Here is a 14,986-nt window from a genome sequence, read left to right on the forward strand (position 1 = left end):
GTTCGTCACTTTGAGTGAGAATCATTAAAACCTCCTCCTTTTTCTCTCCTTCCCTTTCAAAGTACCTTTTAAGCATATTCACATGGCACACTTGGTGATTCTCTCTTCTATCTGGAGTTTTTACCACATAATTCACCTCACTTAATTTCTTTTCAATCTGATAAGGTCCACAAAACTTAGCTTTTAAAGGTTCACCTACCGCTGGTAACACTAAAACTTTGTCTCCACTGGCAAAACTACGAACTTTGGATTTCTTGTCCGCTACCCGTTTCATCACACTTTGTGCAACTTTTAAATGCTGTCTAGCCAATTCACCTGCTCTATTTAATAGTTCGCTAAAATTTGACACGTAATCCAATAGTATAATTTCCGATTTCTCACTCACCAATTTTTCTTTAATCAATTTAAGTGGTCCTCTTACCTCATGACCAAAAATTAGTTCAAAAGGACTAAATTTGGTTGACTCATTAGGAGCATCCCTAATTGCAAACAGTATGAATGGAATTCCTTTATCCCAATCCTCTGGATAATCGTGACAATAAGCCCTCAACATTGTCTTTAATGTCTGATGCCACCTTTCCAATGCTCCCTGCGATTCTGAATGGTACGCAGTTGATTTAAATTGTTTTATTTCTAAGCTATCCATAACTTCTTTGGATAACTTTGAGGTAAAATTTGATCCTTGATCCGATTGTATTTCTGTGGGTAGTCCATATCTAGTAAAGAATTTAAGTAACACCTCCACAATCTTTTTAGCTGTAATATTACGTACTGGAATGGCCTCTGGAAACCTAGTAGACACATCCATTGTAGTCAAAAGATATTGATTCCCACTTTTTGTTTTAGGAAGCGGTCCTACGCAATCAATTAGGACCCTTGTAAAAGGTTCCTCAAATGCTGGACTGGGTATTAAGGGCACTGGTTTTATCACTGCTTGAGGTTTCCCTATCACTTGACATGTGTGACATGATTGACAAAATGTAACTACATCTTTATGTAGTCCAGGCCAATAAAAATGTTTCTGGATTTTAGCTTGAGTTTTCCTTATTCGCAAATGACCTCCCACCGGTACCTCATGTGCAACTCGCAACACCTCCTTTCTATACCCTACCGGCAATACTACTTGATGAACTTCTGCCCACTTTTCATCCGCCTGCATATGTAAAAGTCTCCATTTTCTCATCAAGACATCACTTTTACGGTAATAACACTCTGGTATACACTCAGATTCCTCTTCCGTGTATACTTTCTGATACATCCGTTTTACTTCTATATCTCTTTGTTGTAACTCCGCCAATTTTCCTGAACTAAAAATATCCGCCTCATCCTCCACCTGCTCTTGCTCTTTTTCAACCATCTGATCAAAAATCGTTTCTGATAATTGCACTTCAACTTCATCTTCACTCTTTGATTTATTCTCTTGTCTTAACCTGTGACTTTGTGACCTTGTTACTACACAATCCGGAAAAATCCCAGGATATTCGTCCTTCATTGGATTGGATTTGTTTATTGTCACGTGTACCGAGGTACAGTGAAAAGTATTTTTCTGCGAGCAGCTCAACAGATCATTAAGTACATGAGAAGAAAAGGGAATAAAAGAAAATACATAATAGGGCAACACAACATACACAATGTAACTACATAAGCACTGGCATCGGATGAAGCATACAGGGTGTAGTGTTAATGAGGTCAGTCCATAAGAGGGTCATTTAGGAGTCTGGTGACAGTGGGGAAGAAGCTGTTTTTGAGTCTGTTCGCACGTGTTCTCAGACTTCTGTATCTCCTGCCCGATGGAAGAAGTTGGAAGAGTGAGTAAGCCGGGTGGGAGGGAACTTTGATTATGCTGCCCGCTTTCCCTAGGTAGCGGGAGGTGTAGATGGAGTCAATGGATGGGAGGCAGGTTTGTGTGATGGACTGGGCAGTGTTCACGACTCTCTGAAGTTTCTTGCGGTCCTGGGCCGAGCAGTTGCCATATCAGGCTGTGATGCAGCCCGATAGGATGCTTTCTATGGTGCATCTGTAAAAGTTGGTAAGGGTTAATGTGGACATGCCGAATTTCCTTAGTTTCCTGAGGAAGTATAGGCGCTGTTGTGCTTTCTTGGTGGTAGCGTTGACGTGGGTGGACCAGGACAGATTTTTGGAGATGTGCACCCCTAGGAATTTGAAACTGCTAACCATCTCCACCTCGGCCCCGTTGATGCTGACAGGGGTGTGTACAGTACTTTGCTTCCTGAAGTCAATTACCAGCTCTTTAGTTTGGCTGGCATTGAGGGAGAGATTGTTGTCGCTACACCACTCCACTAGATTCTCTATCTCCCTCCTGTATTCGGACTCGTCGTTATTCGAGATCCGACCCATTATGGTCGTATCGTCAGCAAACTTGTAGATGGAGTTGGAACCAAGTTTTGCCACGCAGTCGTGTGTGTTCAGGGAGTAGAATAGGGGGCTAAGTACGCAGCCTTGCGGGGCGCCGGTGTTGAGGACTATTGTGGAGGAGGTGTTGTTGTTCATTCTTACTGATTGTGGTCTGTTGGTCAGAAAATCGAGGATCCAGTTGCAGAGTGGGGAGCCAAGTCCTAGGTTTTGGAGCTTTGATATGAGCTTGGCTGGGATTATGGTGTTGAAGGCGGAGCTGTAGTCAATAAATAGGAGTCTAATGTAGGAGTCCTTGTTTTCGAGATGCTCTAGGGATGAGTGTAGGGCCAGGGAAATGGTGTCTGATGTGGACCGGTTGCAGCGGTATGCGAATTGCAATGGATCAAGGCGTTCTGGGAATATGGAGGTGATGTGCTTCATGATCAATCTCTCAAAGAACTACATTACGACTGAAGTCAGGGCCACTGGTCGGTAGTCATTGAGGCACGTTGCATGGTTCTTATTTGGTACTGGTATGATGGTGGTCTTCTTGAAGCAGCTGGGGACCTCGGAGTGGAGTAGGGACAGGTTAAAGATGTCCGCGAATACCTCTGCCAGCTGGTCCGCGCAGGCTCTGAGTGCACGACCAGGATCCCGTCCGGGCCCTTCGCCTTCCGAGGGTTCACTTTCAGGAAGGCCAATCTGACTTCGGAAGCTGTGATGGTGGGTATGGGTGAATTATGGGCTGCTGGGGCACTCGACAGCGGATTGTTGGTTACCTGCTCGAACCGAGCATAGGTTGCATTGAGTTCATCGGGGAGGGGTGCGCTGCTGCCAGAGATACTGTTCGGCTTCGCTTTGTAGCCCGTTATGTTGTTTAGTCCTTGTCACAACCGCCGAGAGTCTGTCTGTGACTCTAGCTTGGTTTGATATTCTCTCTAGGCATCTCTGATGGCTTTGCGGAGGTCGTACCTGGATTACTTGTATAGGTCAGCGTTGTCTGCCTTGAACGCCTCAGATCTGTCCTTCAGTAGGGAGTCAATCTCACGATTGAGCCATGGTTTCCGGTTGGGGAACGCACGTACTGCTTTCTTTGGCACGCAGTCGTCCACACATTTGCTGATGAAGTCTGTCATCACTTCAATTGTCTGATTTTCCACTGGCCTATCCACCACAGTAGGCATCACTCCCACCTGCGATCCAGCTATATCATTACCCAAGATAAACTGTATTCCTGGACAAGATAGATTCTCTATTACTCCTACTACCACTTCACCACTCTTCACTAGACTGTCCAACCTTACCTTATATAATGGAATGCTACTCCTCTCACCCTGAATTCCACACATTACCACCTTTTCTGGCAACATTCTTCCTAAACTACATAACTCCTCATCTGTTACCATTAAAGATTGACTAGCTCCCGTATCTCTTAAAATTGTGACTTCTTTACCTGCTCCTCCTGATACACATGAGTAAACTTTACCCACACAAGTAAATTATTTAAAGAGATCTGGCACCTTAGTATCAATCACCTCTTGATCAGGCTGTACAATCTTTTGCACCTCCTTCACTTCCCTTGGGCTTTCCTTTACCACTCTAACAAATCCCACTGTCTTCCTGTTTTACCACATCAGCCTTCCCAGTGCTTTTCTTCAACCACCAACACTGTGACTTTACATCGCCTAGTTTATTACAGTGAAAACATTCAAAACTTTTCATGTCTCTTCCACCCTCCTGGATTTCTTCTTTAATCTGAGGTACACTCTCTTTATTATTTCCCATCAGATCACCTTTACCTTTACCACTTGAGCATTTCTCATGTCCCCAGTTTGTATCCCTCACAGGCTGAAACTAATGTCCGAAACCAAGCTTTGATTTATGAACTAATTCATAATCATCTGCCATTTCTGCTGCTAACCTCGCAGTTTTAACCCTCTGCTCTTCCACATGAGTTCACACTACATCAGGAATTGAATTTTTAAACTCCTCCAAAAGTATAATTTCTCTGAGAGCTTCATACATTTGGTCTATTTTCAAAGCCCTTATCCACCTATCAAAATTACTCTGTTTGAGCCTTTCAAACTCCATGTATGTTTGACCAAATTCTTTCCTTAAATTTCTAAACCTTTGTCTATAGGCTTCAGGCACGAGTTCATATGCACCCAAGATGAACTTTTTCACCTCCTCATACGTTCCAGATACCTCCTCCGGTAGTGACGCAAACACTTCACTAGCTCTACCTACTAGCTTTGTTTGAATCAGTAATCCCCACTTGTCCTGTGGCCATTTCATTTGTTTAGCTACCTTCTCAAATGAAATGAAAAAGGCTTCCACTTCCTTCTCGTCAAACCTAGGCAATGCTTGGACACATTTAAATAGATTCCCACCAAGCCTTCGACTATGACGCTCTTTCTCACTATCCTCATCACTATCATCCAACTGTATGTTTCCCTTTATGTCTGCCAATTTTAACTGACTGTCATGTTTCATGGCCATTTTCTGAAGTTCAAACTCTCTCTCTTTATCTTTTTCCCTGATCTGTATCTCCCTTTCTCTTTCTTTTTGTTCTGCTAGGGCTATTCTTTCTTTTCTCCTTTCTTCTCTCTCCTTTTCTTTTTCCTCTCTCTCTCTTTCTTTTTCCTCTCTCTCTCTTTCTCTTTCTTTTTCCTGTCTCTTTCGTATTCAAGCTGCTTTAATTCTTTCTCACGTTCCATTTGTTTAATTTGCAACTGAATTTTTGCCATTTCCAATGAATAAAACTGTATCTCAGGTAACTTTAAATGCTTAACCACCGCCATAATTACCTCACCATTTCGCATTTTGTCAGGTAATGTTAACTGCAATGTTTTTGCCAAATCTAACAGTCTGCTTTTAGTCTCTGTCCGTAAGGTACTGCGTGTGACCGTCCCGACCCCGAAAAACTTCAGAGCCTCTGAAAGAGCCATTGCCCACAACACACTCCCCACTGAAACTAAAATACCACACCGGAAAAGCAACCACAATGTGCTCACCCCTCAGTGTCTTTAAGTTCACTAAGCCAATCCAATAGATAGACTTTTATCCTGGACGAGCCCCCAATTGTTATGGGCCAGGGTTTAGAGAATCCCAAAGTATATCATGGAGTTCACCTGACCCACAACTTTTAATAGATTGTGGTATGGGGAGCACACGGCCCACTCTACAGGTGTGGTACAGCAGAAAATCAACCAGTGGTTTTTTAAAACAAAACAATGTTTATTCTATGAACTCAAGTTAACCTTTTTAAAACAAACAGTGAATATCTTAGCAACCAGTAAATCAAATACCCCCCAAAGAATACAACACTAAGTAATCTGTGTGCTGTCCTTCTAACATCCAAAAGACTTAACAAACCTTCAAACAGGAGCACATTAGATTTATATTCAATACTGAGACCTTTTTACAAGTCTGAGTTCACCCAAATGATCCATAGATAGTCTTTTGATGGCAGAGATCAATAGCAGTGCAGCTCACTTTTAACTTCAGATTCAGCTCACTGTAAAACACAGACACACCCAAGCTCTCTTCAAACTGAAACTAAAAAGCAGAAGTGGAACTCAGCTCCACGCACACTCTGACATCACTCCTGTAACATGAGCAGCTCCATTTCTTAAAGATACATTTCTTAAACACCTATTTCTTAAAGGGTACTCTCACATGACACTCAGCACTGGCCCTCCGACAGTGCAGCATTACCTCAGTACTGACCCTTTGACAGTGCAGCACTCCCTCAGCACTGACCCTCTGACAGTGCAGCCCTCACTCAGCACTGACTCTGTGACAGTGCAGCCCTCCCTCAGCACTGACCCTCTGACAGTGCAGCCCTCACTCAGCACTGACCCTCCGACAGTGCAGCGCTCCCTCAGCACCGACCCTCCAACAGTGCAGCGCTCCCTCAGCACTGACCCTGCGACAGTGCAGCGCTCCCTCAGCACTGACCCTCCAACAGTGTGGCACTCCCTCAGCACTGACCCTCTGACAGTGCAGCCCTCCCTCAGCACTGACCCTGCGACAGTGCAGCGCTCCCTCAGCACTGACCCGCCAACAGTGCGGCACTCCCTCAGCACTGACCCTCTGACAGTGCAGCCCTCACTCAGCACTGACCCTCCGACATTGCGGCGCTCCCTCAGCACTGACCCTCCGACAGTGCGGCGCACCCTCAGCACTGACCCTCCGACAGTGCGGCGCTCCCTCAGCACTGCCCCTCCGACAGTGTGGCACTCCCTCAGCACTGACCCTCAGACAGTGCTGCGCTCCCTCAGCACTGACCCTCCGACAGTGCGGCGCTCCCTCAGCACTGACTCTCCGACAGTGCGGCGCTCCCTCAGCACTGACCCTCCGACAGTGCAACGCACCCTCAGCACTGAGCCTCTGACAGTGCGGCGCTCGCTCAGCACTGACCCTCTGACAGTGCGGCACTCCCTCAGCACTGAGCCTCCGACAGTGCGGCGCTCGCTCAGCACTGCAATTAAAGTGTGACTCTGGATTTTGTGTCCAGTAGTTGTGGTTAAGTGTTCGGTTAAGTGAAAGGAAGTTGGGATTTGTCGGATTGTCTGGTCATCGGAATCCTTCGCTCCCAGTCACCACCTCCTCTTCTGTGGTGTTCATGGATGCCTGGGGGTGATACGGTTTTGTTTTTGTTTAAAAAAAATCTATTTTGAAGGGCCTGTGTGCTGAGGAACCAGAAGGTGAAGATGACAAATGTGTTTTTCAGTCTGGGCTAATGGACTGTGGTTTGACTGGTGAAATCCCTGGGGAGCTAATGCGCTTTGCAGCCTGCAGAGATCTTTTTTTTTGCTGGATGGAGCCAAGGAAGGCAGCGAGACATTTGTTTGAAAGGCTTTAGAGGCAGTTTTTGAAGGAACATTGGAAGGAGGAGTTGAATTCTGATCTGCCTGAAGCGGAGTCCTCATTTCGCCCACAGTAAGATAGATCGAGAGCTGTATGTTTAGTTTCTCGTTGTTTAGTGGGAAATTGGGTAGTAGTGCTGAGGTGTAAATTGTAAGCTGTTCTTTATGGGTGTGAAGTTAAAAAAAATTATATTGTGGTCATCATAAAGTTTTGTTTAAAAAATAACCAAGCCCTCTTTCTTCACGCAGTCACTCACAGAGCGAATCATTTATTCTGCGCAATCTTTCAAATGAACCAAAATATTGGTTTTGGTCCAATATCCTTTTCTTAAAAAAGATATTTTAAATAAATAAACACCAAACGAAACCACATCTGGATGAAATAGATAACCAACAGTTAACAAACAGGAGAACACAGCCTAACTCAATAAATAGCCAACAGCAAACCGCCTTCCTACCATACCCCCTCACCCCTCTCTGGCTCCACTTTTTCTAGTTACCCCACAGCCCCTCCCCCCAATCCCTGCTGATATTACTGTCCTGGATGAAGTCAACCGATGGTTTCCGTCTCCAGGTGAATCCTTCCATCGACCCCCATAAGGCAAATTTCATTTTCTCCAGTCTAAAGAGGAAGGGGACGTCCAATGACTTGAAGCAATTACCAGATCAGACCCCACTGACAGAGCACGCTACAGACCCCTAGAGGCAGACTGTTGGAAATGCAGAGAGCAGTCTCTCCGAATCCAACAATGGACTTCTGCAACAGGGCATCTGACATGAACACCCCGGTTCTGGCCTCGACGGCCGGAAGCAGAACGAGGGCTCAGGGGGTCTCACTCTCACGGCAGAGTCACAAGGTTGGCATTCAAATTCCCCAACCCCATTCAACCCCCCCCCCCCGCAAACCTTTCGGGCCAAATCCCAGGGCCCGAATCCCAGGGCCCGAAACCCAGGGGCCGAATCCCAGGGCCCGAAACCCAGGGCCCATATCCCAGGGACCGAATCCCAGGGGCCGAATCTCAGGGGCCGAATCCCAGGGCCCGAATCCCAGGGCCCGAATCCCAGGGCCCGAAACCCAGGGCCCGAATCCCAGGGCCCGAATCCCAGGGCCCGAATCCCAGGGCCCGAATCCCAGGGCCCGAATCCCAGGGCCCGAAACCCAGGGCCCGAAACCCAGGGCTCGAATCCCAGGGCCCGAAACCCAGGGCCCGAATCCCAGGGGCCGAAGCCCAGGGCCCGAATCCCAGGGCCCGAATCCCAGGGCCCGAATCCCAGGGCCCGAACCCCAGGGCCCGAAACCCAGGGCCCGAATTCCAGGGCCCGAATCCCAGGGGCCGAAACCCAGGGCCCGAATCCCAGGGCCCGAATCCCAGGGTCCGAATCCCAGGGCCCGAAACCCAGGGCCCGAATCCCAGGGCCCGAAACCCAGGGGCCGAATACCAGGGCCCGAAACCCAGGGGCCGAATCCCAATGGCCGAATCCCAGGGGCCGAATCCCAGGGGCCGAATGCCAAGGGCCGAATACCAGGGGCCGAATCCCAGGGCCCGAATCCCAGGACCTGAAGCCCAGGACCCGAAACACAGGGCCCGAATCCCAGGGGCCGAATCCCAGGGCCCGAATCCCAGGGCCTGAATCCCAGGGCCCGAAACCCAGGGCCCGAAACCCAGGGGCCGAAACCCAGGGCCCCAATCCCAGGGCCCCAATCCCAGGGCCCCAATCCCAGGGCCCCAATCCCAGGGCCCCAATCCCAGGGGCCGAATAGAAGCGGGGGGGGCATTCAGAATGTGCAAACTCCAGATGGACAGTGACCCGGAGCCGGGATTGAACCCGGGTCCCCAGGCTTTGGGAACAGGGTGGTGAATCCTGGGTTGGGACAGAGCGGGGCAGGGGCGTACTCACTGTGACGGTAGCTCCCCAGGGCCCGGCTGTGCATCGGGCCTGCGTAGTAGGGCTGCGCCAGGCTGCCCTCGCCCTCGCCAAGGAAGACGTCGGCTTCATTGGCAGCAGGAGGCTGCGGGATCTCCTCTGCATAGTGGAGCAGGGGCTCCTGCCCACCACTCAGCAAGGTGTGGTGGGACAGCCAGCGGGACTGGTCCGATGATTCCTCCATCGTCCACGTCAAGATACGAGCGCCAGCCAGCTGCCCCTCGCACACTCGACCTGCAAAAGTAGGTTATCAAAAATACATTCCTTTATTGTCCAATCAATTAACAAATGCATAAAATAAACAGCTGCAGGTCTCAATTCCATTGCGACTCCTCAGATCCTGAAATGACCCACGCCTCATTCAGCAGGACCCGGACAAGGTTGGGCTAAATGGCAAGTTACATTCGCGCCACACCAGACAATGATCATCTCCAACAGGCATTACCATCGCCGAATCCCCCACGATCAACATCCTGGGGGTTACCATTGATCAGAAACTGAACTGGACCCAGCCGTATAAATACTGTGGCTACCAGAGCAGGTCAGAGGCTGGGAATCCTGCGGAGAGTAACTCACCTCCTGACTCCCCCCAAAGCCTGTCCACCATCTACCAGGACACAAGTCAGGAGTGTGATGGACTCTCCCACTCGCCTGGATGAGCGCGGCTCCGACAACACTCGAGAAGCTCGACACCATCCAGGACAAAGCAGCCCCCCCCCCCGCTCGATCGACACGCTAACCCCCATCTTCAACACCCACTCCCCCCACCCACCGACGCACAGCGGCAGCCGTGTGCACCGTCTACAAGGTGCACGGCAGCCACTCGCCAAGGCTCCCTCGACAGCGCCACCCAAACCCGCCACCTCTACCCCCGAGAAGGACGAGGGCAGTGGATAGCATGAGGAACAGCCATCGCCTGGAGGTTACCCCTCCAAGCAACCCCCACCCACTCCCGAGAGAGCTGGAGGCTGAAGGAGGGGGAGCGAGGGAGGGGAGGGAGGGAGAGCGAGGGGGAGGGAGGGAGAGCGAGGGGGAGGGAGGGAGAGCCAGGGGGAGGGAGGGAGAGCGAAGGAGAGTGAGGGGGAGCGAGGGAGAGCGAGGGGGAGGGAGGGAGAGCCAGGGGGAGGGAGGGAGAGCGAAGGAGAGTGAGGGGGAGCGAGGGGGAGAGGGAGCGAGGGGAGAGAGGGGGAGCGAGGGAGAGAGGGAGCGGGGGAGAGAGGGGGAGCGAGGGGGAGTGAGGGGGAGAGAGGGGGAGTGAGGGGGAGTGAGGGGGAGTGAGGGGGAGTGAGGGGGAGTGAGGGAGAGAGGGGGAGCGAGGGAGCGAGGGGGAGCGAGGGAGAGTGAGGGAGAGCGAGGGAGGGAGGGGGAGCGAGGGGGAGGGAGGAGCAAGGGGGAGAGGGGGAGAGGGGGAGCGAGGGAGAGAGGGGGAGCGAGGGGGAGAGGGGGAGCGAGGGAGAGAGGGGGTGCGAGGGAGAGAGGGGGAGCGAGGGAGAGAGGGGGAGCGAGGGAGAGAGGGGGGCGAGGGAGAGAGGGGGAGCGAGGGAGAGAGGAGGAGCGAGGGGGAGCGAGGGAGCGAGGTGGAGCGAGGGAGGGGAAGAGAGAGGGGGAGCGAGGGAGAGCGTGAGGGAGCGAGGGAGCGAGGGGGAGCGAGGGAGCGGAAGAGAGAGGGGGAGTGAGGGAGAGCGAGAGGGAGCGAGGGAGAGAGGGGGAGCGAGGCAGAGGGGGAGCGAGGTAGAGAGGAGGAGCGAGGGAGAGAGGGGGAGCGAGGGAGAGAGGGGGGAGAGGGAGAGAGGGGGATCAAGGGAGAGAGGGGGAGCGAGGGAGAGAGGGGGAGCGAGGGAGAGGGGGGGAGAGAGGGAGAGGGGGGAGCAAGGGAGAGAGGGGAGCGAAGGGGTGAGAGGGAGAGAGGGGGAGCAAGGGAGAGTGGGGGAGCGAGGGGGAGCGAGGGAGCGAGGGGGAGCGAGGGAGAGAGGGGGAGCGAGGGGGAGCGAGGGAGGGGGAGCGAGGGGGAGGGGGAAGCGAGGGGGAGCGAGGGAGAGAGGGGGAGCGAGGGAGAGAGGGGGAGCGAGGGAGCGAGGGGGAGCGAGGGAGAGAGGGGTAGCGAGTGAGAGAGGGTGAGCAAGGGAGAGGGGGGGAGCGAGGGAGAGAGGGAGGGAGGCAGACAGGGAGCGAGGCAGACAGGGACGAGACAGATCGGGTTGAGGTAGGGAGGCTTGTAGGAGCTGGAGGAGGTTACAGAGATAGGGAGGGTTGTAGGAGCTGGTGGATGTTACAGAGATAGGGAGGGGTGTAGGGGCTGGAGGAGGTTTCAGAGATAGGGAGGGTTGTCGAGGCTGGAGGGAGAGAGGGGGAGCGAGGGAGAGGGGGGAGCAAGGGAGAGAGGGGGAGCGAGGGAGAGGGGGGGCGATTTGGAAGCGAGGGAGAGCGAGGGAGAGGGGGGGAGCGAGGGAGAGAGGGGGCGAGGGAGAGAGGGGAAGCGAGGGAGAGAGGGGGAGCGAGGGAGAGAGGGTGAGCGAGGGAGAGAGGGGGAGCGAGGAAGAGAGGGGGAGCGAGGGAGAGAGGGGGAGCGAGGGAGAGAGGGGAAGCGAGGGAGAGCGAGGGAGAGAGGAGGAGCGAGGGAGAGAGGGGCCGAGGGGGAGATGGGGAAGCAAGGGAGAGAGGGGGAGCGAGGGAGAGAGGGGGACCGAGGGAGAGAGGGGGAGCGAGGGAGAGAGGGGGAGCGAGGGAGAGAGGAGAGCGAGGGAGAGAGGGGGAGCGAGGGAGAGAGAGGGAGCGAGGGAGAGAGGGGGAGCGAGGGAGAGAGGAGGAGCGAGGGAGAGAGGGGGAGCGAGGGAGAGAGGAGGAGCGAGGGAGAGAGGGGGAGCGAGGGAGAGAGAGGGAGCGAGGGAGCGAGGGAGAGTGAGGGAGAGAGGGGGAGCGAGGGAGAGAGGGGAGCGAGGGAGAGAGGGGGAGCGATGGAGAGAGGGGGAGAGAGGGAGAGAGGGGGAGAGAGGGGGAGAGAGGGGGAGAGAGGGGGAACCAGGGAGAGGGGGGAGTGAGGGAGAGGGGGAGCGAGGGAGCGGGGGGAGCGAGGGAGAGAGGGGAGCGAGGGAGTGAGGGGGAACGAGGGGGAGAGGGGGAGCGAGGGAGAGAGGGGGAGCGAGGGAGAGAGGGGGAGCGAGGGAGAGAGGGGGAGCGAAGGAGAGAGGGGGAGCGAGGGAGTAAGGGGGAGCGAGGGAGTGAGGGGGAGCGAGGGAAAGAGGGGGAGCGAGGGAGAGAGGGGGAGCGAGGGAGAGAGGCGGAGCGAGGGAGAGAGGGGGAGCGAGGGAGGGGAGCGAGGGGGTGGGGGGAGCGATCGAGAGAGTGGGAGCGAGGGAGAGAGGGGGAGCGAGGGAGAGAGGGGGAGCGAGGGAGAGAGGGGGAGCGAGGGAGAGAGGGGGAGCGAGGGAGAGAGGGGGAGCGAGGGAGAGAGGAGGGAGCGAGGGAGAGAGGGGGAGCGATGGAGAGAGGGGGAGCGAGGGAGAGAGGGGGAGCGAGGGAGAGAGGGGGAGCGAGGGAGAGGGGGAGCGAGGGAGAGAGGGGGAACGAGGGAGAGAGGGGGAGCGAGGGAGAGAGGGGGAACGAGGGAGAGAGGGGGAGCGAGGGAGAGTGAGGGAGAGAGGGGGAGAGAGGGAGAGAGGGGGAGCGAGGCAGAGCGAGGGAGAGAGGGGGAGCGAGGGAGAGAGAGGGAGCGAGGGAGCGAGGGAGAGCGAGGGAAAGAGGGGGAGCGAGGGAGAGAGGGGAGCGAGGGAGAGAGGGGGAGCGATGGAGAGAGGGGGAGCGATGGAGAGAGGGGGAAAGAGGGAGAGAGGGGGAGCGAGGGAGAGAGGGGGAGAGAGGGGGATAGGGGGCGCGAGGGAGCGAGGGAGAGAGAGGGAGCGAGGGAGCGAGGGAGAGAGGGGGAGCGAGGGAGAGAGGGGGAGCGAGGGAAAGAGGGGGAGAGAGGGGGAGCGAGGGAGGGGGGGGCTATTTGGAAGTGATGGAGAGCGAGGGAGAGAAGGGGAGCGAGGGAGAGAGGGGGCAAGGGAGAGAGGGGAAGCGAGGGAGAGAGGGGGAGCGAGGGAGAGAGGGGGAGCGAGGGAGAGAGTGGACGAGGGAGAGAGGGGGAACGAGGGAGAGCGACGGAGAGCGAGGGAGAGAAGGGGAGCGAGGGAGAGAGGGGGCAAGGGAGAGAGGGGAAGCGAGGGAGAGAGGGGGAGCGAGGGAGAGAGGGGGAGCGAGGGAGAGAGGGGGAGCGAGGGAGAGAGGGGGACGAGGGAGAGAGGGGGATAGAGGGAGAGAGGGGGAGCGAGGGAGAGAGGGGGAGCGAGGGAGAGAGGGGGAGCGAGGGAGAGAGGGGGAACGAGGGAGAGAGGGGGAGCGAGGGAGAGAGGGGGAGCGAGGGAGTGGGGGGAGCGAGGGAGAGAGGGGGAGCGAGGGAGAGAGGGGAGCGAGGGAGAGAGGGGGAGCGAGGGAGAGCGACGGAGAGCGAGGGAGAGAAGGGGAGCGAGGGAGAGAGGGGGCAAGGGAGAGAGGGGAAGCGAGGGAGAGAGGGGGAGCGAGGGAGAGAGGGGGAGCGAGGGAGAGAGGGGGAGCGAGGGAGAGAGGGGGAGCGAGGGAGAGAGGGGGACGAGGGAGAGAGGGGGAGCGAGGGAGAGAGGGGGAGCGAGGGAGAGCAAGGGAGAGAGGGGGAGCGAGGGAGAGAGGGGGGCGAGGGGGAGATGGGGAAGCGAGGGAGAGAGGGGGAGCGAGGGAGAGAGGGGGAACGAGGGAGAGAGGGGGAGCGAGGGAGAGAGGGGGAGCGAGGGAGAGAGGGGGAGCGAGGGAGAGAGGGGGAGCGAGGGAGAGAAGGGGAGCGAGGGAGAGAGAGGGAGCGAGGGTGCGAGGGGGAGCGAGGGAGAGAGGGAGAGCGAGGGAGAGAGGGGGAGCGAGGGAGAGAGGAGAGCGAGGGAGAGAGGGGGAGCGATGGAGAGAGGGGGAGAGAGGGGGAGCGAGGGAGAGAGGGGGAGAGGTGGAGTGAGGGAGCGAGGCAGCGAGGGGGAGCGAGGGAGAGAGGGGGAGCGAGGGAGAGAGGGGGAGAGATGGGGAGCGAGGGGGAGCGAGGGAGAGAGTTGGAGCGAGGGAGAGGTGGAGCGAGGGAGAGAGGAGGAGCGAGGGAGAGAGGGGGAGCGAGGGAGAGAGTGGGAGCGAGGGAGAGAGGGGGAGCTAGGGAGAGGGGGAGCAAGGGAGAGAGGGGGAGCGAGGGAGAGAGGGGGAGCGAGGGAGAAAGGGGGAGAGAGTGAGAGAGGGGGAGCGAGGGAGAGAGGGGTAGCAAGGGAGAGGGCGGAGCAAGGGAGAGAGGGAGGGAGGCAGACAGGGAGCGAGGCAGACAGGGAGCGAGACAGACAGGGACGAGATAGATCGGGTTGAGGTAGGGAGGGTTGTCGAGGCTGGAGGAGGTGAGAGATAGGGAGGGTTGTTGGGGCTGAGGAGGTTACAGAGATAGGGAGAGATGTAGGGGCTGGAGGAGTTTACAGAGATAGGGAGGTTTGTAGGGGCTGGAGGAGGTTACAGAGATAGGGAGGGTTGTAGGGGCTGGAGGATGTTACAGAGATAGGGAGGATTGTGGGGCTGGAGGAGGTTACAGAGATAGGGAGGAGTGTAGGGGCTGGAGGGGGTTACAGTGATAGGGAGGGTAGTAGGGGCTGGAGGAGGTTACAGAGATAGGGAGGCTTGTAGGGTGCTGGAGGAGGTTACAGAGATAGGGAGGGTTGTAGGGGCTGGAGGAGGTTACAGAGATAGGGAGGGTTGTGGGGGCTGGAGGAGGTTACAGAGATAGGGAGGGTTGTGGGGGCTGG

The 14,986-nt window shown here is 55.3% G+C and overlaps 1 protein-coding gene across 2 annotated transcripts in view; it reads right to left on the reverse strand.

Moving 5' to 3' along the window:
• The window catches only part of LOC140398967 (GATA-binding factor 2-like), a 150,533-nt gene that overhangs the window by 46,831 nt on the left and 88,716 nt on the right, over window positions 1-14,986 (reverse strand). For both annotated transcript variants that reach the window (XM_072487982.1, XM_072487981.1), the window contains exon 2: window positions 9,126-9,386. In XM_072487982.1, the coding sequence (XP_072344083.1) occupies window positions 9,126-9,336 (211 nt within the window). In that variant the 5' untranslated portion in view covers window positions 9,337-9,386. The remainder of the gene's footprint in view (window positions 1-9,125; window positions 9,387-14,986) is intronic.

This window comes from Scyliorhinus torazame, chromosome 22, assembly GCF_047496885.1.
Source record: "Scyliorhinus torazame isolate Kashiwa2021f chromosome 22, sScyTor2.1, whole genome shotgun sequence".
In the NCBI taxonomy this organism is placed as follows: domain Eukaryota; kingdom Metazoa; phylum Chordata; class Chondrichthyes; order Carcharhiniformes; family Scyliorhinidae; genus Scyliorhinus; species Scyliorhinus torazame.